Source organism: Hibiscus syriacus, unplaced genomic scaffold, assembly GCF_006381635.1.
Source record: "Hibiscus syriacus cultivar Baekdansim isolate YM2019G1 unplaced genomic scaffold, ASM638163v2 tig00007889_pilon, whole genome shotgun sequence".
In the NCBI taxonomy this organism is placed as follows: Eukaryota; Viridiplantae; Streptophyta; class Magnoliopsida; order Malvales; family Malvaceae; genus Hibiscus; species Hibiscus syriacus.
Window position 1 is genome coordinate 18,369 of NW_024062146.1, and position 26,311 is coordinate 44,679.

A 26,311-nucleotide genomic window follows, 5' to 3' on the forward strand; every position below is an offset into this window, starting at 1 on the left:
GTTCAGTGAAAAAATAGAAAACTTTTAAAGTTTAGTTAGCTAAATAAGAGACAGATAAAGTTTAGTAATAAAATTTGTAATTTACCCTTAAACTTTTAACATTTCTTTTATCACATTAATTTTCGAATATATTAGTTACTTCATATTTTGGCATCATTTAGACCAAACGTACCAAGGAAAAAAATACGAATCATAACATGATAAGGAAGACAGCCAAGTCAGTGAAGATATTTTCTTGCTGACATGGCAAAACCTCTAGACCGAATCGCGTAAAATAAAAAACAATCGAGGGTATTATCGTCATATAGCCGTAAAGTTGTCGTCATTAGTTGTAAACCAGCCATACTGTGGTCACCTTTGATTTCGAAAACGACATCGTCCAGTATTTACAGCGTCCTTAGATTCCACCCAAGCATCTTTAACTCATCGCACAATGCGCCACGTGTCACTTTAAACGATCCAGTGAATCCCCAAAACTATTCACAGCCCGGCTTTAAATCTCGGTGCCATGTCATCGATCCGGTCCCACATGGTCTGATGGAGTGAACTCGAACCGCTTATTAAGCCACGTAGTTGCCACGTCATCAGATCAAATAATAGTTTTTTATTCGACGTATCGTCTTTCCCTCTTTTCCTCCTCACTCTTGCAACCTTCTCGCTGTTTCTCAACCAGTCAAGCATCTTTCCCCCCTCAAAATCTTCCTTTTTCAGACCTCTATTTCTTCTCCTCTTCACCATCTAATCTCTTAGAGCCCTATATTTCCATATAATCTTTGATTTCGAGTGTTGCTCTCCCCCCCTCTAAATTGTTTTCGTGGTTACAAGATTTAGAAATATCGTCCATCGGGAGAATGGGCTGAGCAGCGAGGATCAGTTTCAATCGAGCTTCGTTCGAATCGCGAATAATTGTGAGTTCATTGTGTTTTAATTTTGTAAATATTTATGCTCAGGAATTTCACAGTTCTTGTAACTGTTTACATAATCTCTGATTTCTGTTTTCACTTGAATTTCATTTTTCTTGTGTTGTTTAGAATTCCATCTTTTAGTTGTTTTCCTTCAAACACGTTCTTGTTTGTTTATATATATTTTTTTTGGGAGAAGAAAAGAGCAAAAGGAGAAGGAATTGAAGCATTTATTTGAATATGCTTACTTTTCGATGTTTCAGCTTTATTTCTTCATCACAACTGCATATATTTTTCAATTTTTTCTTGGTACCATAGAAATTTGGTGATGTTTTCAACTTCACTGACGTGAAATTCGAGAATTATGCTCTGTTACCACTCGTGGAGAGCGAGAAATTTGGAAAATCGAAATTTTAAGTCTTTTTGGTTGTTTAATTCATATTTTATGAAAGGTGAAGCAATTGTTATTTTATTTTATTTTTAAAATGTTTTATATTTTTCAGAAGAACAAAAAACTGAAGTTTCTTGACTCAAGTGCTTAATTAACATTTTTGACATTTCAGTTTTCTCGAAATTTTTAAAACTAAAATTATGAATGGAAATAGCTTGGGTTTCTTTCCTATGTTTCTGGGCTTCTTTATTTTGCTTTTAACACATAATTTAGAGAGAAGGAAATAAAAGTATATCCTAACATAGGCTGTTTTGCTTTGCTACTCATAACTTTTCATCTGCCTCCAAGTACTTGTCAATAATAAACACACAAAATGTACTGCAATCTAAAATCCTTCAACCCATCAAATGGCCTGTTGCCTTTTTAAACGTATAAGATGTGTGTAAGTTAAAAAATATTCTAAATGTATACTACCTTATAACACTGTTTAGAAAAAATCTTTCTTCCATCTCAAATCAAACTTCCTTCGGAACAGCAGTCGGAGCCAGGGTTTTAAAAAACGGTTCGTGACCGCGATTTCGGCAGCGATATAGCGGTTTCGTCGCTGTCCGAGTTATCCGCGACGGCCGCAATAGCGTCCGCGACGGCCGCAATCATAGTAAACCCTGGTAGGAGCTTAAAATAAAACTGAAAATCTATATTTCTCCTAAAACAGAAAATATTACCAGGCCTCCTTTTCTGATTTCTTCTTTTTCCTTCATGAGGAACACACAGAGCTCGTTGAAGAGAATTCCAAATTTTGAACTCATTAAATCCCATACCATCTTAGAGTCGAAGGATCAATCCTATGACCCAGATTCGATCCTTGGTCAAATAGGAAATTTTCCCAGCCACCGAGGAAAAATGATTGATCCTTTTTTTAATGGATTAATTTTTTTTGGAAAAAAAACACAAAAACAGATAAATTTAGAAATTTGTTCTAAACATAAAATTTTATATTCGTCGTGTTTAGCTCTTTTAAGTCAAAGTTAACCACACATCTTCCGAAAGATAATTAATACTTAATTCACAACAAAATGAAACATTACAATCAAACCTAATTAAGCAACAAACAGAATCAAAATCTACATCCATGGGTTCGTTTGTTTCAGGAAAAATAAATTCCAGAAAATAAATTATGTAAAAGGAATTACATTGCCTAAAAAACAAATTCTAAAAATCATTTCACGGTGTTTGGGGTGTTTGGATTATGCATGTAAATCATTTTTCACTAGTTTTAATTTTTTTAAATTAGTTATTATAAATATCAAATATAATAAATAATTATTTATTAAAAATAATTAATATTATTATTTTTAAAATATTGAAATAATTTATTTAATATAATTTTTTAATATTATTATTAAAATATCATTTTTAAAATTTTATAAATAAAAATATTAAGACTATTATATTTTATTAAAAATAAAAATTTTATAAATATTAATTATTTAATAAATAAAAATATTATCTTATTAATTATATTCTTTTACTTATTAAAATAAGAATATTATTATAATATTCAAATTATAATATTAAAATAAAATAAGTATATCATATTTTAAAAATTATTATTAAATATATTTTGTATATTTAATAATTTAATAATATTATTTTATGAAATTAATAAATAAAAATAATTTTATTAATAATTTATTATATATTATTCAAAATACAAATATAATATAATAAATTATTATAGTATAATTTAGTATATTATTATAATACTTAAAGTATAATATTTTATTATTAATAAAATATTTTTTATTAAAGTGGTACTAAAATAGTATATCAATTTTTTTGGTAACTAAAGAAACTAACTAAACAATTAATCTAAACTACCCCATCTCCGCCTTCCTTTAACGACACTAACTTGTAGCAGGCTACTAGTGGCGTTTGCAATATGCAGCACCTTGTGTCTCTCATTCGGCTTAGTTTGGCTATCCGATCTACCACTTCGTTTCCTTCACGATTTACATAGACGATAATTATTTCCCATTTCAATTGCAGCATTTCACCAATGTGTATCCAGAGCGTTGCCTTGAGGTTCCTAAGTGTTCTGTCTTTATCCCTTTGCACATGTCTTTTCTATCAACTTCGATTAGCAGTTTGCATGTCCTAAGCTTCCATGCAACCTTCAGACCTTCGAGCACTCCCCATAATTTCGCTTGTAGGACGGAGCATGCCTTAGTTGCCTTGTGAAAGCCGATTTTCCGCTTTCCATTCTCGTCCCTTATTACTCCTTCACAGGATACAAAACCATTAGATCTATCGACTGCACCGTTTGTGTTTAGCTTCAACCACCCCGGAGGTGGGGGGTCCATCGGGTTTCTACCTTTGTGCGCTGGTCTGAGCTCGACCGGTTGACCCATGTTGCTAGTATGACCCTCTTGGTTTCCTCTACCAGTCTTCTACTACGTTCAATTACTGGTTCCTTCGCTATCATTTCTGAATCAAATATGCGCTTATTCCTTTGCAACCATAGGTTCCATATGACGGTTCCAAACATGATGTCCCAGTCTACCCATTCCTTTACAAAATGTGTTGGGTTCATTCGGTTCGTATATATCCAGTCTCTAAGGTTCATAGTGAAGAACTTCATCCACCTTTTATCCTTTATAAGAACCATCCGTATTGCTTTCGTTGTCTGGTAGTGTCTTAAGATATGGTCAACATCTTCCTCTTCGTTGTTACAGTTCGTACATCTTGCATAATTCGTTAAGTGCTTGCAAAGTTTCTCCTTCGTCAGCAGCGCTTCATGGGCTACAATCCATATTAATGTTTTGATTCTCGACAGGCCTTTGTATCTTGAAATCGCTTTCCATATTGGTTCTTTCTCCGCACTCACTTGATCAGTTCGTACTTCATAAGTAGTTTTGATCATAAACTTTCTATCGTGTCTCCCTTCCCACCCTGGTGTCCTCATGGAGTGTCGGTAGTGATAGTTTTACTGCTGCTATATTTACTAAGATTGTATATGTGAGTATCGTTTCAAAGTCATTTCATTTCCATTCGCCATCTCCGTTTACCATCTCAGGTATTGACCTTATTTCTAGTCTTCGTGCTACTGAATTATGAACGTGATTTATCAAAGGACCTGCTTTTCTAATCCATGAGACCTTCCAAAAGTTGACGCTCTTACCGTTGCATGTGTTCCAGATAATTCCTTTCCTTGATGTCTCCCAGATTCTTTCCAAGCCTCCACATAACTTCGACCAATTTGCTATTTTTTAGTGTTTCCAGCACAGCATTTTTACATTTGTACTTAGCTCACAGTAATCGAACCTAAAGTTGACCATTCTTCCTAATTAGCTGGAAAGCCACCTTTATCATAAATGTTTCATTCGGTTGTACACTTTTTTTCAATTCCAATCCTCTGGTTGGGTTTGGCTTGCACATTGTATTCCATTTAATAAGTTTAATTCCACCTTTGTCTCCGTTTGACCCCATATAAACTTCCTGATTAGTCGTTCGATCTCAGAACATACTCCTTTAGATAGTACGGTTGATTGCATTGGTGTATGACGGTATAGCTGTCAGAACGGCCTTAGCCATTGTGATCTGACCTGTTAAAGATAGATGTTTCACCTTTCATATAGTTAATTTGTCTTGTTCCTTTTGCACCAAGTCTCCTTTGTTCCTTTGCCATGTAGAATTGGAACCCAAGGTATTTCCTCAGGTCAAGAACTTCCTTGAAGTCGAATATACCACTGATATTTTTCTTAACTATAATGGAACGTTATGTGAGAAGAATATATTGGTTTTCTCGATGCTCACTCTTTGTCCAGATACCACACAAATTTTTTCTAGAACTTTTTGGATTACATTTAACTGGTCGATTGAGGCCTTTGCGAAGAGAATCATATCATCTGCAAAGAATAGGTGTAAAATTTCTGGTCTCTCTTTTGATAACTTGAATGGCTTTGTCCGGCCTTTACTCCACAGTTTATTGCTTGAGCTAGTCGTTGCGTGCACATTACAAACAAATAAGGTTATATTGGGTCAACTTGCCTAATGCCTCTAGTTGGTTTAAAAGGTATCGTCATTGAGTCGTTCTGATATATTTGTGAAGAGATTGAAGAAACACACTGCATGATCATTCGTTTCATTTAAGTGGGATCCCAATATCCTGTAGTATATCATAATGACCATTCTAATCTGTTGTATGCCTTCTCTAGGTCGATCTTAACCGCCACCTATCCTTTACTCCCTTGTTTTTCCTGCATCGAGTGGATTTCTTTTTGGTTTATAATGTGTTATCAGTTATGGAATGTCCGAGGACAAAGCATACTTGTGCGTGAGAGATCACGTCTATCAGAAGTGGTTTGATGCGGTTCACCATTATCTTTGTCACTGCTTTATACAACACTGAGCACAAGCCTATTTGCGAATTGACTCAAATTCTCTGGTACATTGGCTTTTGGTAACAAGATTAGTTAGGTTTGATTCAGGCTCTCCTTTAACGATGCTCTATTAAATAATTCTCTCACAAACTGACAAACCGATTTCCCCACGGTTTGCCAATTCCGCTGGTAGAAGATTGCATGCATACAATCGACTCCTGGTGCTTTCCATGGGTTCATCTCGAATATCACTCCTTTAATTTCCTCGTCTAAAATTGATGCTACGTGTGCCTTCATCCTGCTTGTTCCAATGTTTGGAAAGTCACAGTTTACTCTGTATTTGTGCCTGGTACGTTAGAACTATGAAAATTTTCCTATACAACTCGATCGCCACCTTCTTTAGTTCTTCCTGGTATGAGCACCATGTTCCATCCGAGTTTTTGAGGGTTGTCACCATGTTTCTTCTATGTATTTTTATAGTGGATGAATGGAAAATTTTGGTTTTTTTGTCGCCATGCAGAATTCATTTACCCCTTGTCTTATGGAACCATAAACTCTCATCCTTTCTAGTACGATGTCGAGTTCCAATTTCAGTTGTTTTTCGAGGTCGACTAAGATTTCTGAATATGCATGGTTTAGGGATCTCTTGATTCTTCTCTGTCGTGCCATGATCTTTTTTATTAACTATATGGCCGAAAATCTCCTTGTTCCAAATCTATACTTTTGATTTGAATGCTTCTAGGTTCGACATCACATCTAAGTTGTCATTCCAGTTTCCTTATAGAAAGTCTTTGAACAATGGGTTCTCGATCCAAGCTACTATAAATCTGAATGGGCGGTTAAAGGGTGCACTTCCCGTGGTCTTTGAATGGAGAAGAATTGGTCAGTAGTTGGAGCCTATCCTATCCAACTGCACTATAAAGAAGTTCAAATATAATCTAAACCAAGTGTCACTGGTTAAGCATCTATTCATTCATTGGTGTAGGTTTCCTATTCTCCACGTGAACTCGGGTCACATGAATCGATGTCTTGTAAGCCCATGTCGAACATAAAGTCTGCAAAAGCCTTGCTTACTTTGAAACCTCTAGATGCACCTCCCTTCATTTCATCGCATCATGGTATTGCATTGAATTCACCTTATAAAATCTATGCTTCCTTGTTTCCCGAGTCCATACGTTTAAGTTATCCCATAGCAATTTCCTTTTTTCCACTTGTGAACTTGCATAAACTATTGTTAACATTACCCGGTCTCTGTTTTGTTTATTCGGACAATGACCATGTACAAATTGGTTTACAACTTGGAGTAGCTCTATAACTATATCTTCTCCCCCAAAGAATCCATATTCCTCCACTAAATCCTGTGCTTCTATTTGAAAAGAATTTACGAAGCCTAGCTACTTGAGAACTCTATCAACTTTGTGTTTACTGACTCGGGTTTCCAGTAGTACCACCATTTTTGGCTTATTTCTTTGGATCACTTCCTTAAATATTCTTCTGAATGATGAGCTTGTCGTTCTTTGGCAATTCTAAAACAATGCTATTACCATAGTTGCAAGCAGGGACGGAGCCACCTTATGCTCTGGGGGGCCACTGTCCCTCCCTCAATTTTTTTATTATTAAAAAACTAAATGGGAAAAATATTAAGTTAAGGTTTCAAATTTTAGTTTATTTTGACCCTCCCAATTTCTATGGTTAGTTATACTTTGCCCTCATTTTCTATGATTAATTATATTTTGTCTCCTTAAGTTGGAATCCTGACTCCGTCATTGGTTGCAAGAGAGTATAATGTATAGCTATTGAGCCGAACTTATAGGATAGTGCCCTTTCACACTATGACATCGATCAACTCAACAGAGCTGTTTGTATTGCTCCTCGGTGTCTCTATCATTATGCTTTCATTGGGTTTTTCAAGTTCGCTGGTGCCCTCAACTCTAGCTCTGCTATTTGAAGTAAGCAATGCATCAAGACGTTTAGACATTGACTCCACCCAATCCTTTATTATTTGTTTGTCAGGGGGTCATAAGTTGTATTGTTTCCTGCTCTTTGTACATCCTTATAGGTCCTCCAACTCTTATTTTTTATATTTTTGATATCTCCCTTCACATTGTTATCTTTCTCTAGTACTGTAATTACTTCACACCTTCCTCCTTTAATTGTTGGATTGAGGATTGTAACTTCTGGAATCTGCCCCTCTCTTATTGGTAAAACTGATGTTCCCATGTATTTGTCCACTTGTCCTCCTTTCATGATCTTCTAACATTGGTTCCATTGCTTAGTGTGGTTTCTCTACTTCTTAGATCCTACTATTGTATCCCTGATCTTTAACCGAAGGTGTGAATGTATGTTTCTTCAATTCTAGTTCACTCAGTCTTTCTTGCCATCCACTTTGTAGCCTTCAAGGACACTCTTGGCTCAGCTCGATCATGTTTCTTATCCATCATCCCATGCTCCACTACTTGCTTTCATTTTCTTCGTTGGTTATTTCCATCACTAGAAGTTCTAACTATGTCATCATGTTGATTGTCTAGGTCAGTTCCAGTTCTTTCTTCATTTAGAACAACAAATCTGTAGTCCCTAGTTGTCTCATTCTTGTTCTGGTTTACGTTGTAGGTGTTGATATCTTTTTTGGTCGACGTCTCCTAGTTTATGCTATAATCCAGTGACCATAAGTATCCACTTCCTATTGTTCTTCTATATCATATACCATTTGTTGCGATTGTCATTGGTGCTTCTCATTTATGTCTTCTTTAGAGCTGTTATCTTTTTGTTGATTCGCCTTCCCACATTGTTTCTTGGTATGTCCATATATGCTGCAGTGGAAACAAATAAGTTGCAGGCCCTTATATTTTAATTTTTGTATAAATCCATCTATTCCTATGGTAGGTAGCAACGACTTGTTCAGGTCTATCATAACTACTAACCTTGCACTCTCTTTTACTTGTATTGTAGTTGACCCTAACCACGCATCCGATGGTGGAAGCAATCCTATTAAATAATGCTTTAGTGTAATACCTGTATAGAAAAACAAATATTCTAATCCATACAACTACACGTAAAAGATGTTTCTATGAAGTGGAGAAAGAATGACTCCATGGTTGCACTATGAGGTAGCTGTCATATATCGTCTAGAGGTATTGGATGAATTACACCGTGTGATTTATCGACTTAGCATGAGTATACACCATCTCAGCAAGTTAGTTAGCGTGCAGTTAAGAAGATAACAACTTTCTGTTATGATTGTTATGCAAAGCTTTATTTGTATAAAAAAGGAGGAAGAGATTGCTTGTAAACACAGAAATAATAATACTCAGTTTACATTTTCATTTCCATTTTTCAATGAGGTTTTCCATTATGGTATCATTTGCTCAGTTGGTTCTGGGATAGCTCGTTTTTTCTTCTGTGCGTTACTACCTAGCAACATTCTGGTGTTATGGCTTTTGGTGGTTTGGAAACATTCTTGGTATTGCAGATTCATTTTGGCCTGGCAAGATGTTTACCAATAAACAAATAAATATCATGCTTGATGAGATGAATTTTCTTTGATGGAAGCAACAGGTTCTTTTAACAGTTCGAAGTCACCGGCTTGAAAGATTGCTCACTGGTGAGCTTAGTTCTCCATCTGAGAAAATTCTTGATGCTGATTGCAATCTTGTGATCAATGAAGAATATGATATGTTTGTGGCACAAGACAGTGCCTTAGCTTATTGGTTACTCTCCACCATCAGTGATCATATTCTTCCACAATTTGTTGGTGCTAAAACTGCTGCTGTGGTATGGGCCACAATCCTTAGTTCTTTTCCAATCATTCTACTATTAGTATAATGAGTTTACATTGCAAATTGCGATCGATTAAGAAAGGAGATGAGAGCATGTGTTCATATCTCACCTCGATCAAGGAAGTTTGTGATGCATTAGTAGCCTGTGGCAGTGTTATATCTGACATTGATCAGATTGCCACGATCTTGAATGGACTCTCGTTTGAGTTTCAACCTTTTGTTGTTGTTATCACAACAAGCAAATATGCCTTTACATTGGATGGAGTTCAGTCGGTATTGATTAATGCAGAAGCCCAACTCAAGAGTTTTCAAGTTCAGTCTCAACTGCTTCTTAGTGCTAATGTTGTGCATGTTCAAAACACCAATCAAGAGAAGTATTCTGATCGATCCACTGATCATCAATACTCTGGAGGTGAAAGAGCCCAATAACAGTATTCTCGTGGCAGATCTAGTACTCGAGGTCGTGGAAGAGCAAGGATTCAATGTCAATTATGTGGAAAAGTTGGTCAATCGGTGGATCGGTGTTGGCACCGATTTAACCAATCGTTTTCTGGAGTCTTGGCAGCTAAACATGAGTCTTTCAATGCTCAAGCAGCAGGTCTTGATAGTGAGTGCTATACCTGCAACAATAATGGTTGTGCTTCAATACAGAGTCCTTCATTATCCTCTAGCTCGGATAAGTGGGTTATTGACTCAGGAGCGACTCACCATGTCACTCCAGATGGTTCCAAGTTGATCAACGGGTCTGACTATTCTGGACCAGGTAAATTAATTGTGGGTAATGGTCAAATTCTTGGTATATCTAAAACCGGTTCTTCTCTCATTCAAACCAAGTATCGAGCTCTTTTTATTAACAATCTACTGCATGTTCCTGCTGTTACTAAAAACCTTTTGTCTGTCTACAAGTTTTCTAGAGAGGATGGGGTGTTTTTTGAATTTCATGCCAACCATTGCTTGGTGAAAGATGAGAAGACTAGTGAGGTGTTGTTGCAAGAATGGGAAACTGTTGGGTTGTATCAGTTTGCTATTGATCATATACATTGTAATAATAACTCGAGTTCTATAGAATTGAATGTAGCCACTAACATAGACAGGTATAACTTGCGGCATCATGCTCATGTTCCATTGATGTAAGTATGTAAACAAATTGGAGTTGATTTTGCCTCGTCGTTTAATAAAGAAAGTACAAGTTTTGTAACTTGTCGAATGGGAAAAAGCCACAAAATACTATTTCATGAGTCCACAACATTGTATGATAAGCCATTTCAGCTTGTATTTTCTGATCGATGGGGACCTTTTCACATAATTTTCAATGGATTCTGATATTATGTCTCATTAGTGTGTACTTGCTTAAGACTAAAGATCAAACGTTGCATGCATTTCAGTTGTTTCAAGCATTTGTTAAAACATAGTTTGAGGCTAAAATTAAGGAACTTCAGACTGAATGGGGTGGAGAGTACAGACCATTATCAGTGATGCTGGCTAATATGGGAGTTCATCATCGGTTCTCATGCCCTCATACTTCAGAACAAAACAGTGTTGTTGAGCGTAAGCATCAGCATCAGCACATTATTGAGTCAGCTTTAGTCTTAATGGCTCAGGCATCGTTACCATTGTGTTTCTAGTCCTATGCTGTAAGCACGGATGTGTATCTTATAAACCGACTGCCTACTAAGGTTCTGCATGGCAAATCACCATTTAAAACACTCTACAACAAACAACCTTACTATAGGTTTATGCGAGTTTTTGGGTGTTGGTGTTTTCTACATCTTCGAGTCTTTCAACAGCATAAGTTGGACTTTAGGTCTCAACCATGCACTTTCCTTGGATATAGAGCTCATCACAAAGGCTATCAATGCGTGGCACCAAGTGGGAAATTTTATATTTCAAGGCATGTTATATTTGATGAAAATTACTTTCCTTTTGCAGGAGGCAGTAAAAAAATATTTGACATGGGACAAATGTCTTCTCAAAAGCTAGCAGTCATCAATGGTGCTCATAAAATGTGCTCGGGCTGATGATTGCATGAATGAAGGTCAAAATCCCCAGTTTAATATTCAACAGTCTATGAGTAGCCCAACCCAAGTTGACAGTCAAGGATCTATGAACATTGTACCAGATTATGGATCGATGAATCAGTCTGCTGAAGAGGAAGGTATTGATCCTAGTCAAAATGTCACAGCTGAGAATGATGTTATGGTTGAACAACAAGAGGTAACATAAAACAATCAGCCAGACTTGGATGCTACTTTCAGCTCCAAGATTGTATCCAGACATCCTATGATAACTCACAGCAAGAGAGGAATTTTCAAACCGAAAGTGTATATTAGTACACAAAGTGATAAGGAGGAAGAACCATACTTGATTTATATTGCACTTCAATCTACTAAGTGGAAGATGGTTGTTCAAGAAGAATATGATGCTTTAGTAAGAAATAATACATGTACATTGGTTAAACTCCCTGAGGGCAGATCTCGAATTGGCTGTAAATGGTTGTTTAGGGTAAAATGAAATGCTGGTGGGTCCCTACAACGGTACAAAGCCAGATTAGTGGCAAAGGGTTTTTCTCAGATTCATGGACAAGATTTTCAAGACACATTTAGTCCAGTAGCTAAGTCCTCCACAATTAACGTTATTCTTGCTATATATGTATAAAAGAGATGGTGTTTGAGACAAGTGGACATAAACAATGCATTCTTGAATGGTGATTTGCAGGAAGATGTCTATATGCAACAGCCTCAGGGGTTTGAAAAGTGAGACTCAGATGAAACTCTTCTAGTATGCAAACTAAATCGAGCTTTGTATGGCCTAAGGCGAGCTCCTCGTAACTGGTATGCCAAGTTTAAGGAACACTTACTACACATTGGCTTTGAAGGCTCACTTGTTGATTGTTCATTGTTTGTAATGAGAATGGAAGGATTTGTTGTCTATGTACTAGTATATGTGGATGACATAATTGTTACTAGAGATATGGCTTGTAAAGTGGAAGAAGTGGTTAGTTTACTTGGTGAGAAATTTTCTCTTAAAGACTTGGGACAACTCAGTTTCTTTCTTGGAATTGATGTCAAATATGTGGGAGATAGCATATTTCTAAGCCAAAAAAAAGTATATTATGAAGTTGTTAGACAAAGTATAGATGAACAATGCCTATCCAATGCCCACACCAATGGTTTCATCTCTCAAGTTGTCCAAAGACGCTGATCTTGCTGATCCAAAGGAATATCGTAGTCTTGTTGGGTCACTGTTATATGCGTGTCACACAAGGCCAGACATTGTGTATAGTGTCAATAAGCTGCTCAATACATGCATACGCCATGTGAGCAACATTTATCTGCTGTGAAACGAATTCTTAGATACATGAATGGAACTCTGGACTATGGATTGGTTCTATATCGAAATGACACACCATTTCAGCTGGTTGCGTTTGTAGATGCTGGCTGGGGAGGTATTATGGATTACCGACGATCAATCTCAGGGAGTTGTGTGTATCTTGCTGGCAACTTAGTCATATAGAACTCCAAGAAATAGAAAACAGTTTCTAGGTCCACAACAGAAGTCGAGTATAGGAGCTTGGCTGATGCATCTTCTGATGCAACATGGGTAGGTGCGTTACTTGACAGCATGAGTGTTAAGCTACAAGGTACATATGTCATATGGAGTGACAATTCTAGCGCCAATCCGGTTTACCATTCAAAAACAAAACATGTGGAGTTGGATGTGCACTTTGTTAGAGAAAAGATGGCATCAAACAGATTAAAGGTTAACTATGTACCTTCTTTACATCAGGTAGCTGATGGCTTCACTAAAGCATTGTCAAAAGACTATTTTCATATATTCAGACAGAGACTAGGGGTTGTGTCATTGAAAGAAGTTGAAAGTGGAAGAAACAGGAGCATATTGGATGGATTACACCGTGTAGTTTACCAACTTAGCATGAGTATACACCAGCTCAACAAGTTAGTTAGCGTGCAGTTAAGAAGATAACAACTTTCTGTTATGGTTGTTATGCAAAGCTTTACTTGTATAAAAAGAGAGGAAGAGATTGCTTGTAAACACAGAAATCATAATACTCAGTTTACATTTTCATTCCCATTTTTCAATGAGGTTTTCCATTAAGGGGCCTTTCGATAAAACGTTCATGTAATCCTCCTCGTGTTCGAATATGATGATGAAGTAACTATTTTCAAGATCTATCACTTGGTACCTCCCTTGTGGTTGCTAGAGAGATTAAATTTTTAAATTCAGTGCTTTGTACCCTATCACTCTACCTAGGAGTCTTATATCACAGACTTTTGCATGATTTTGTCAATTAAAATCACATTTATCTATTTCTTCAAGTAGCTTTATTAAATATAATAAAAAAAGTCTTGTCAATTCTAAGTCAAGCCACAACAATAGTAAAAACAATAGTAAAGAATATATTTCACTTAATTTCATGTAATAACCACCTCGACAACATTTGGTGTAACACCTGCAACTTGGCTCAGATGTCGGACATGAATCGAGGATGTCACATTACAAAACTCAAAAGCATGATTTACGAATTTGGTTTAATTTTAAAACTTTTTTCAATTATGACTTATCCATTTTAATCACATGAAGAAATAATAATCTTCCGATTTCGTCCTTATGATCACTCACAGATACAACATCCACAAGAGAGAACTAAAACGTTAAGAAGAGATTCCCGCACAATTAATCTTGATTGAACCCAAGATTAACATTTCATACGCATATGAAAGAAATTTAATACACGTGCAAGATAACTCACACACTAATGGTAGCAATACTTAAGCACGAGTGTAGCTTACCTGAGCATGGGTATCAATATGAGTTTCAAAATGCATTTGAATTCTCAAGATATCGATACTCACATGCGAGTATCGATACTTCCTCTTAGGGTATCGATACTTATGTTGAGTATCAGCACCAAAATAAATTTCGATGTTGAAAATATCATTTGGTATCGATATCCCCATATGGGTATCGATACCTCCACAAGGGTATCGATATCACCCCTTACAATATCGATACTCACCTTGTGTTTTAGTACCAAATCTAGCTTCGAAGTTGGAATATTAGCTTGATATTGATATCAAAAAGTTATGTAATACCTAAAGAATAGGGTATCAATACTCTTCTCAAGGGAAACCTGGATTTTTCCTATGTTCATATGATATCGCAAGATTGATACTGATACTAGAGTGCATAAATTGTCGATTTAGGCATAAAATGTACTCTCACTTTACCTAAAAATAATCTCAACATCTAGAGTCACTTAGGAACCCTTTTCTGACCTATCCAAATGAATTCTACCCTCAATAACCCCTTTATCACTTTATGTCTCTATGTATTAAGCATATAACTTAAGTCTTTAGGAATGTTAAACATCCTACATGAGCTAAATGCAACACATAGGATGCTAAAATATCAACTAAGGAATAGATGAATGAGTAGTATGCCACTTAGGTTACCAATGAGAGCTCTATAACAAAGGTTTGATCACCCATAAGATAAACTAAGCATGCCAATAAGAGTCTTATCTAACCATCATATTGACAAAATAGAGGCCCTTAAGGACCATGCAATTCACAAATGGCTAGTTATACAAAGTATTTATACTATCAGTCGTATACATATCCCTATTGTACTAAAAATACATAAAATAGGATGTTTATTATGAATAAATTATAATATCCCTCGAACAATGATACAACATTTCAGACTAATTATGTCCCTTTAAAATACCTACGTGTGAAGAAACATACATGCATTGATTATCACTTATTGAGACAATAACTTAATATTTACTATTATAAAACAAATAAGATAATTGAATTATATATATGCAATTACTCATGTCATGGTTGCAAATCACTTATTTTTTCATTAACATTCAATAGAATGCCTAATTATCTCAAATATGATTATTCATCTTATAATGCTCGAAATAACATAATATAGTTAAGTAGGATACAATATTCAAAATGGTACAAATTCTCGTAATATATCGAAGTGCTACATAATGCACCAAAGTACGACACAATGCATTGACTACAATACACCGAAGTGATACATAATGTACCATTTTGCCATAGTATACAAAAATGTATTACAATATATTTTATAGACTTAATGGCATGTCAATTATATCCTAATGCTCTTAATAAATTTACTTAGGAAATTTAGATCAATAGCAACATATTAGTCCAAATAAATCATACTATCTCAAATTCACACTATTTATGATTATGGATTCAAGTTTCACATGCTTAACACAATTTTACATAATGGGTCACACATGGTATATAAGAAATAATCTATCATATCTTGACACATTGGTAATTCCACGTATATGAGAGGCTCATCACAATCCTTTCAATTTCATAACATGCATTAAAACAAACAATGAACTCACCTTTGCACTTGGTTACCAATTACTCAAAGTAAAGCTATAGGTGGTTTAATTCCCAACTTTCTTCTTGCCTCTAGAAGTTCTAATCTCCAATTCCAAAAGCTTTGAAAACCATAACACATGTATAATACACAATTAAATCAATACACAACTTACCACAACAATATCATATATGCATATACTCACTTATATATGCATATATGCACATTAATGACATAAAATAAAATAAATGGAAGTGAGTGACTCAGCCAACTAGCATTAACCATATTCAAGATTTTTTTCTCTAAATCTCAAACTCTATCTAAAACTTCACAAGGGTTTTTTTAGGATTTTACCCTCACAAGTTAAAACCTTCAAATATGGTACTCATCTTAAAAAGAATTTGAAAAGGAACAAATTTAAATTTCATAGAGTACCCCTAAATCTCATTAAATCGGGAGAAAAATAAAGACGAAAGAAAGCTTATCTCTTCTCTCTTCACCACTGGTCACTTTATGTGGGGAGAAGATTAGCCTTTTTCATCTTTTTCCTTCATTAAAACTTATATAATAATATCTTATTTCTCGTTTATTTTAAATCTCTTATTATCTATTTATCCAAAGGTTCAAAATGAAGATGAAAACCCCCACTTAAATCCAATGACAACAATTAATTGCTTATAATATATTCTATAAATATTTGGTTCAATTATTCATTAAAGAATCAAACACTTCCCTTATTTCTCTTTAGAGACAAACAATGTTTTTCTTTCAATCGTGTTTCCAAAGCGTTATTTGAAGAATCTTAAAACCTTAAATAAACCTTAAATAATGATCTAAAATAATGGATATTGACATATTATAAATTTGAACAATTTCTCAGATATAAAAATATACATACCTCTCCATAAAATAGTTTGTCATAACCAAAACGAAATGCACTATCTTGGATAGTTGATCTACTATTATCCGTATGGAATCCTTTTTACTTGGAGACAACGGAAGTCATGTCATGAAGTCAATTCTGACTCTTTCTCACTTCCATTACATAATGGATATTAGTGGAAGGAACCAGATGACATTGGATGCTCAACTTTCACTTGTTGGTATGTCAAACACTTTGTAATTAACTTCATCGCTGTTCTTTTCATACTCGACCACCAAAACTGGCTCTTCAAAACTTGGTACACCTCGTTACCTCCTAGATGCATAGCCTACAATGATTTTTTTTAAACAAAAATCTCTTGTTTTAAATCATCATCATTAAGGATATAGACCCTTCTATGATAATACAAACACTCATCAGACTTAATCTTGATATCTTTAGTTTTATTTCTCTTCACTTGGTTTATTCCTTAACATGCATTCATCGCTTAACTAAAGTTCCTTAATCTGAACTAGCAAGGTAGGTCAAATTTATAGCTTGTATACCAAAAAAACCATCGTTTACGCATTTAAAGTTCTTAAAGTAGAGAAAGTATTTCGAATAAGAGTATCGACTACCACATTAGCTTTTTTGGAATGATATTGATTAATCCTTTAAAACATCTACCTATATTTTTTCTTTCAAATTAACCTTCTTTTTCATCAATAGATACTTCATCTCTTGTGATCTATGAAGATGTAATATCATTTTCCATAAAAAAAAATGACAACAAATATTAAGTGCAAACACAATTGTAACTGGTTCAAGATCACGAGTCAAATTATTTCTCTCACAAGACTTGAGTTTTCAGGATGCATAGGGCACAACTTTTCAATGCATTTTTTTTTTTAACTTTAATATAAAAAAACTATACATAAATGCATGTTTGTATGTGAACATAATTCAACATGCTATCAATATATCATATATATGAAATCAGATTCATAAGTCATTCAAGACATGTGAAACATGAATGTTTACCAAATTTAGTTAATATTAAGTTTAAGTCCATTATATATCTAATGTTAAAAATGTATAAAAAAAATAATATTAAAAATGCCTTAAGCACACCAATAAGCAATGCCCACTTATATAATAAGTTTTATTTACTTATACCTATAGCAATTCACTAAACTATTTAACATTGGTAGGTCATCTTATGTAAAATTTAATCCCACATTTAAATTTACTACTCTTTTTAATGTTTAACTTGCTTAAATAATTTTTTAAGAAAAAAACTTGCTCAAATAAACATTAAAAAAAACTTGCTCAAATAAACATTCAAACCTACCAAATAAAAATTAATGAAGTAAACATTTTCTAGTAAAACCAATGGTCAAAGGATGCTCAATAATCTTATTAACATGTGTTGTCTATTTATAATAAAATTTGACGTATTCACCTCTTTAAGTTAACAACACAACATCCAAATATATTTCATACTTAATCACATATCAAAACATTATAAAATAGTTCGTAAAATTCAAAAACACGCAAAATAGGCCTTACTATAGGCAAAATAATCTTATTAACATGTGTGGGATATTACGGATGTTGAAACTCCTTAATTATTCTAGTTTGTTTCAAGTTCATAATTCAACATAAAATGCTATTGCATAGTTGTGAGCCAAATCTTAAAGTGTAACATTTCTTGAATGACTCACATGTGAGATTGGCCTCCCTTTACTCCATCTAATAGTATCATAACCGCACCTCACCTAACAAGTGAAGAACTTAAAAACTAACACTATTTATTTTCATTATTTGTTGATTATAAAAAACCTTTTTCATTGGCATCAAATGTTGTCAAATCAAGTTTTGTTTATTATGGCACCATTCCTAACCTTTCTATTGTTGGTCAATTTCCTTTTCGTAATAGTAACTATTGCTCATACCTTTATTGTACTCCTTTTCACAATTTTTCTTGAAACCAACAAGGATTTCTTGTAATTGCATCGAAAATTATTTTGATTGGTTAATAAATCTAGATTCAATTTGTGTGATACTTGTCGTTATTCACAATGTGACCTCTACAACTATCACTTCATTAATTTTGTGTTTATTGTAACAAAATTATCATCTCTCATTTAACAATATATTTAAAGGTTCTGGATTGAATCACTAATCATGCACGAAAAACATACTTCATCAGATAAAATCTTACATTGGTAGTGAATCTTATGTCATGAAGAACTTATAGTTAATATATTAAAATTGTGTTTGAAGATAATAACAAGCATAATGATCACACGTGAAAACCTTTTCAGGAAAAACCAAAGGAGAATTTTTACTCATATCGAAAATAGAATAATACAAGAGATATCCTCATTAACAATTTGACTTCTAACCCTAATCTCTAATATCTATTTATTAGGATAGTTGCTTGATTAAAAAAGTAACTTACATAGCAAAAATTAGATTTCCTATTTCCCTAATCAATTTGAGTCAATTCAAATTTGAGTCAAACTCTGGCAACCTCCACATTGACATGAATTCTAAACGTACAAAGAGTTCAAGACAAAATTCCAAATTTGATTAAACACTCAAACTCAACAAAAAATATTTCTTCACGTTGACAAATAAATTCTCTACCTTTAAATTCTTCACTTCTATGAAATCCCTTAAAGGGTACTTAATAATTGATTACCAATTGAGTTCAAGTCTTTCCCAAGATTGGATGTATAAGGTCACTTAGTCTTTACATTGGTATGGTCATCATAAGTGTCGACTTTGCTAAGAACTGTATCAACACAAGTAATATTATGCGCAACATAATCTCAATCATCAATAAAATTTGTCTTTTTCATGCTTACAATGAGAAAGTCCTTGCAAATTTTTATGTTTTCACATGTCACAACGTGAATCTAGTGTTGTGACCATGAACTAAATTTCATGATTAAAGGAAATGATTATCTTGATTTCAAAATAAAATTGGCACCAAAGTTTTATGTGAAAAAACTCTTAGGAAAAACCACGAGCCAAAGAGTAAAATTTTCATTAATAACAAAAATAGAAGAACACAAGAAGAATCCTCATTAACAACTTGACTTCTAACTTTAATCCCAAATCTATTTATGGGGATGATTACTTGATTACAAAGTAAAAATCTACTCTAACTATGTTTCCTACTCGTAATCAATGTAAAACAGAATATATACGATACTTTTAATCAAACTAGGTTTATTAATTTACCTAATCAGTTTGAGTCCGTTCAAATTGAGGTAAAACTCTAACCATTTATCTGAGAGAGGTCTCAATATTAGAAAATCTAAGCAGTCATTGAATCGATCTCCTAAGAACGATAGAGTTTTAAACCTACATGAATTAGGGAAAAAAATAAGTGTTATTTATCACTAAAGTTATCCTCTTGGATAAAGGTTAAAAGTAATTTTGTTCTTATAGAATAAGAAACTAAAACTAGCTTGCAGAATAATAAATTATAATTCAAAAAACCTAAAATTAATGACTTAATTGTAATAAATACCTACAAAATATATCATTGTACTTAGGAATATTACTAAAATAAAATTATTTGTCTTTTACCTTCTTTCACAAAAGCATTTGTGATTTCACTCAATTTATTAAGTAGCATTGATATCAAAGTGCTAGTAAAGGATAAGGAAAACTTTGCATTTTTTTAAAGGAGTATTTTGTATGATTTTATTAATTCGGATCACACAAAACAAAACATACTATAGATGTCTCATTGAAAAGTCTTTCTAAACCTAAGTGGAGGAAAAGGAGTGTACTCTATCGCTGTCAGGACATAGCTTAAACCGAGAACAAACTCTAAACAACAGATACATGCATACCACCCAACACCACATAAAAACTCCATTACACGAGCACCAGCCATCATTTGGATAAAACCAAAGGACAAAGGACGATACACAAGAGAACAGACCCGGGCAAACTCATCCCAAACTCGACGATCAGCCTCGGAACCAAATGAACCTCTCTCGTGCTTCCTATTCCTCCCATACCGAGCACCATTTGAATAGAACCAAACACGACCTGGAAGCGTCCACATGAGAATGACTCCCACCCTATAGAATCGGAATGACAATAACCAGTAGAGTTCCAACCAGTAATGGAACATTTTACAAAGCGTAGAATCATCCAAAATTAACAGGAGACTTCACTACCGAACACAATACCAGACCTGACTCTGCAGGTGATCACGGAGACAAACCCGACTTAATCCGACTGCTCGAACCCCGCCCTTATGAAGTAACAAAATTCCACGTCACACATAGCACTGCATACACTCAACCAGACAAAACCATGAAAGCACTGCCATACTGCTTCTTCCACTACTTTTGACTCATCTGTCCTCTATTCCCCTCACCGACCATATGGAGCCCTCCCCTTTTACACTGACATCGCGATTTCTGCCAAAGAAACTACTTTGAGATTTACACGACTAACTACCATAAATTAATGAAAAAGTACGCTACTCTTAAAGACTACAGTGAGACAGACCGACCCCATAACAGGAACATTCAAGCAAACCGGCTAAACAATGACAAAAGACAGGAAGAGCAGAACAACACCAAAGATGACTATCCCCCCAAGGCAAAATTAACACTCCACTGGGATTAGGATGCTACCTCAAGAGGAACGATCTATTAACAAAATCCGAAACAGACGAAAAACGGGTTGGCCACTTACTATTGCAGCAGAAACCAATCCTTAACACGGCTAACTCGAATAGTTGGTTCGCATATACCATTCTCTTATTGAATAGAACAGCATTCCTGTATATCCATAGCCCCAAACTATCCCAAAATCAGCAATCTGTCATACAGGTTTTAGATTAGCATTATACCTTTGACAATCCCATGCTAGGATCAGATTTCTAACACTACCAGGACATAAGAACTGCACCCTCCAAAGTTGGCACCAGCTTTGCCAAACTCTCCACGACACTCTACAATAGCATAGTAAATGATCAACCGTCTCCTGCTCTTCCAAGCACAGGACACACATTTGAGACGGAAGGTTAGATAATCCACGCTTGGCTAGCTCCACAATCACCAGAATTCTCTTGCAGAACGGCTTTCCAAACGAAAGCTTCCACCTTGGGTGGAGCCAGATTAGCCCATACCAGATCCCTTAACTTATCCTTTTCGCGACCTTCACAAGCAACTATCTCACAAAAGCTTTTAGGGGTATACACACCACATGGAGAACCTTTCCATAACCATCAGTCTACATCATTAACACTGTTCACGGCACTGTTTATAGTACACAGGAAATCATCCCAAACGCTAACTCCCATTCGAAAAAGATTCTTCTTATCTCTATCTTCCAAACCCAATTTCCGTTTGTTTTTGAACCAAATTCGTGGACTTTTCCAGACTTCTTAATTGCAACAGCGAAGATACGCGGGAAAACCAATCTCAACGAGGGAACTTCTGTCCAGAAGTCCTCCCAAAACTCTGTGGATTCCCCATCGCCCATGGCAACCTTTACAATTTTTAGTGAACATGTCATGTTCCTTAGATAATAGACGGACAATGTTCCTCCACACCCACGAACATTTGTTCAACTGAACACACCCCGGTAGGAACGATGCCTGCGCATATCCATACTTTGCAACAACGACCCTTCTCCAAAAACACTGAGATTAGTACCAAATCTGTATATCCATTTTTGTCAGTATGGATCGATTCCTTCAGATGTAATTTTGTTAATTCATAAACGTTGAATGTATACATCATGTTAGATCTGAAATAATTTTTTAAAAGTAAATTAAGCTTATTGATATCTTCTTCTAAAATATTAACAAAAATTTAAATTTAAATATTTAAATTCTCGTAAAATCTTTCTTGTGATTCCGATAAATTTGAAGCCATCAGATTTTCAATAACAGTCATGCTTGTCTCATGTTTCCGATATATTTGTACATGAATGTTGAGATAGGACCTTTAAAAGATTAGTTACGAAAACTTTAAAAATTGAACATACACTCGAGTCTAAATAACATACTTTCTTGTTCATTGAATACAATAAGTTCTTATGTTATTTATAATATGTATATTCATGTGTGTGCTTCATTGTTGGGTTATGAGAGGTTTCTAGTAAGATGAGAGCAGGTGTTACACACAAGTTTATATTATGGCTGTTGTACGTGGCTTACATTTAATGCTTAATCTTTTATATTTTTCTATTTTGTAGGAATTGGTAAAGTGTGAGCTTTTAGACGCTTGAAGACAACGGGATGTGCAAGCTTGTTTTTGGAATAGAGGAACCAACTCCATCCGGTGCTTTCCTTCTTATCGATCTTTTTGAATCTGGTTGATGGGAATGGTTCAAATGAACAATAGTGGTCTCATGACCGGGAAATTGGTTGAATTGAATACACATATCCGTGATGAGAATGTGAAAATAAGGGATGGGGTCATGGGTGAGGGCCAGGGCCTGTCGGAGGAAGACGAGTCACGTATTAATGAAGACACAAGTAATGGGAAGGAAGAGGTGGTTCAGCTTCATGGTCCTTTCGTTTGTTGGGAGAGGTTTTTACCTCTAAGGTCTCTCAAGGTTCTATTGGTTGAAAACGATGACTCAACTTGTCATGTCGTCTGCGCATTGCTAAGAAACTGTGGCTATGAAGGTTAGTGATTTTGCAGTTTGATTATAATATTCTGTTAAAATCGACATGGCAGCATAAGTGACTCGAAGATTATTGTTCGAGGGCTTACGTTATTTTTGTTGCTATTTGCGTATTGAGGATTTTGATTCTTCTCTAATTGTATTGCATTCGTTGCTTGCGCAAATAGCCCTATTGGTTGATATTTATATGATTTTTCTATAAACCATTTTTTGTTCCTGGATTTATGCAGTTATTGCTGTGTCAAATGGTTTGCAAGCTTGGAAGATCTTGGAAGATGTAGCCAATCATATTGATCTTGTTTTAACCGAGGTAGTAATGCCTTGCTTGTCGGGCATTGGCCTTTTAGGCAAGATAATGAACCACAAAACTCGCAAGAATATTCCAGTGATTAGTGAGTATATTTCCTTTATCGCTTCTCCACTTTTTAAAGCAATGAAGGTTATTTTTATTATGATTTGGCAAAAGAAGAAGGGAAGGCAATGCAATTTTAGAGCATTTTGTTTATAATTGATACTTTTAACTGCAACACCTTGTGAGTTTTGTGTGCAGTGATGTCATCTCATGATTCTATGAACATAGTGTTGAAGTGTTTATCCAAGGGCGCTGTTGACTTTTTAGTTAAGCCCATTCGAAAGAACGAGCTTAAAAATCTCTGGCAGCATGTTTGGCGGAGATGCCACAGCGTGAGTTGCTTACAGTTAACCCACTTTACGCTTAAAAATTATATCAACAGTTTCAGGTCTGCCCTTTTTTGTGCCCTTCTCTCCCAAAATGTCAAGCTGCTTTAGTGAAACCAAGTAGCTCCTTTGCCATTTAAATTTTGTAAAAAGAAAACATGTTTGGTTTTATGTTTTCCATGTTTTTACCAGTTTCTTGACATGAGACAGCAGAAAAATGCAAAACATTTCATCTCTTATCCTTTCAACAGTCTAGTGGTAGTGGAAGCGGAAGTGGTACGAGGACTCAAAATTCCGCCAAATCAAAAGCTGCTGATTCCGACAATACTCAAAGTTACAAGGAGGACGATACCGGACGTGGGGGACTGAACGCTCAGGACAGAAGTGACAATGGAAGTGGCACTCAGGTGGACTTTTATACTCAAATTCTTTGAGTTATAGCCTTTACCTAGTTGTGTAGTACTCTTATCCTCGATATCGGTTTAGGGAGATTTTTAACGAGGCACACAACTCAGGTTTCGGGTTTGTATGTTTAAATTCTTAATAAAATCATATTTGCCAAAAAACAATTGTCTGATTTAGAATTTCGGGAGGTAATTAAATTGTTTCTTTGCAGAGCTCGTGGACAAAGAGAGTGGTTGAGATTGATAGCTCCCAACCAATATCCACAGGCGACCAGGTAATGCATTCAACGTCTGAAGTGCTTGCTAATAAACGAGTTCCTGTAACAACCCAAAGGGAGTGTGATGGTCGAGACGATGAACTTGGTACGTGCAAAACCCTTCATTGCACTATATACTTGTACGATTTTGTTCGTTTTCTTTTTGTTTCATTTAAATTGTGATGCATCATGTTATAGGATAATGAAAAATAACGATCACACAAACAAAGAGATAAAAAAACATGTCACGCTCTGAATTGGTTAAATTACAGGTTTAAGGGCTTCATTGAAAGATTCTAAACTAATTTGTAAGCCATGTAATTGTGGCTAGTTTCAAAGACCATAAAACGTCTGAGGGCTTACATTGAAGATTGCCCAAGTTATCAAGACTATATAGGGGTCTCTGTCTCCCAAAAGTAATCCTTTTTCTCTCTCTTTTGCTCTTTTAAAACCTAGGCACAAAATTCTCCTTTTCCTCCGTCTTAAATGTTTCTATTGTTGTTCCTTATTCCGTTATCATACCTCTACATTGGATCATGCTTATCACTCTGATTGTTCATAGAATTGAACCAGAAGTATCAATTTGGTCAAAAGCTCATTGAGTTTAATATCAAGCAAAACTCGACTCGACTTGAATTTTTTTTTTCAATTTTAATTATTCAAATAAACTCAAATTATCAATTCGATTTTTGAGTTCGAGTCGATTTTAAATTTTGAATTTTCGATTTACTCGAAAAATCAAAAATTTGACTAAGTATTTAGAACAGTTTTACGATTTAGTCCATAATTTCATTATTTCTTCAATTTCTCCTTCATTTTAAGTCGAATTTTACTAAATTTGAACCATATGCTCTTAAACCATCATAGAATGCATATGTACTTTCAATTTCTCTTTTTGATAAATTTTTTTTATTTTTCAATTTAGTCCTCAATTTTTCATATTTACCTTATTTCTTCAATTCATCTTTTATTTTAAGTCTATTTTTTACCAAAATTGAACCACATGCTCATATACCACAATGGAATACCTATGTAACTTCAATTCTTATTTGTTTTACTAAAAATGTACTCTTTTTTTGTCCCTTAACTTTGCATTTTACTAAATTTGGTCTTTTAACTATAATTGTTTGCGAATTCTTTATTTCCATTAATTCCTTGACTCCTTTATACTCTCATCAATATTTTTCTCCCAAAATAATTTCTTTAAAATATAATATTATAAATATGTTTTATAATTTTAGATTGTATATGATATATTAAATAGCATTATAATGTGAAAAGAATATATATATATATATATATATATATATATTTAAAGAAAGTAAAAAAAAAAATGGAACAAATCCTTATAATAATACTATAAATAATTATAATAAAATTAGTATAGAAACTCAAAAAAAAAATCAAGTTAAGTTCAAGTTGAAAATATGACTCGTCAACTTAAATAACTCAAAATATTTTAACTCGACTCGATGGAATGTTCAACCCTAATTTTTTTATAATGATAATTATATATTTTTTCGTCGTTTATCCTTATAGTGACTTAATGTTTTTCTTCTTAAATTTGTTATGTCCACAGATAATTAAA

The 26,311-nt window shown here is 34.5% G+C and overlaps 1 protein-coding gene across 1 annotated transcript in view; it reads left to right on the forward strand.

Moving 5' to 3' along the window:
• Positions 1-656: 656 nt before the first annotated feature.
• The window catches only part of LOC120201596 (two-component response regulator-like PRR73), a 29,898-nt gene continuing 4,243 nt past the window's right edge, over positions 657-26,311 (forward strand). Inside the window, 6 exon segments of the mRNA XM_039202183.1 lie at positions 657-908; positions 22,950-23,385; positions 23,615-23,776; positions 23,935-24,068; positions 24,314-24,469; positions 24,679-24,829. Coding sequence (XP_039058114.1) covers positions 23,073-23,385; positions 23,615-23,776; positions 23,935-24,068; positions 24,314-24,469; positions 24,679-24,829 — 916 coding nt within the window. The 5' untranslated portion in view covers positions 657-908; positions 22,950-23,072.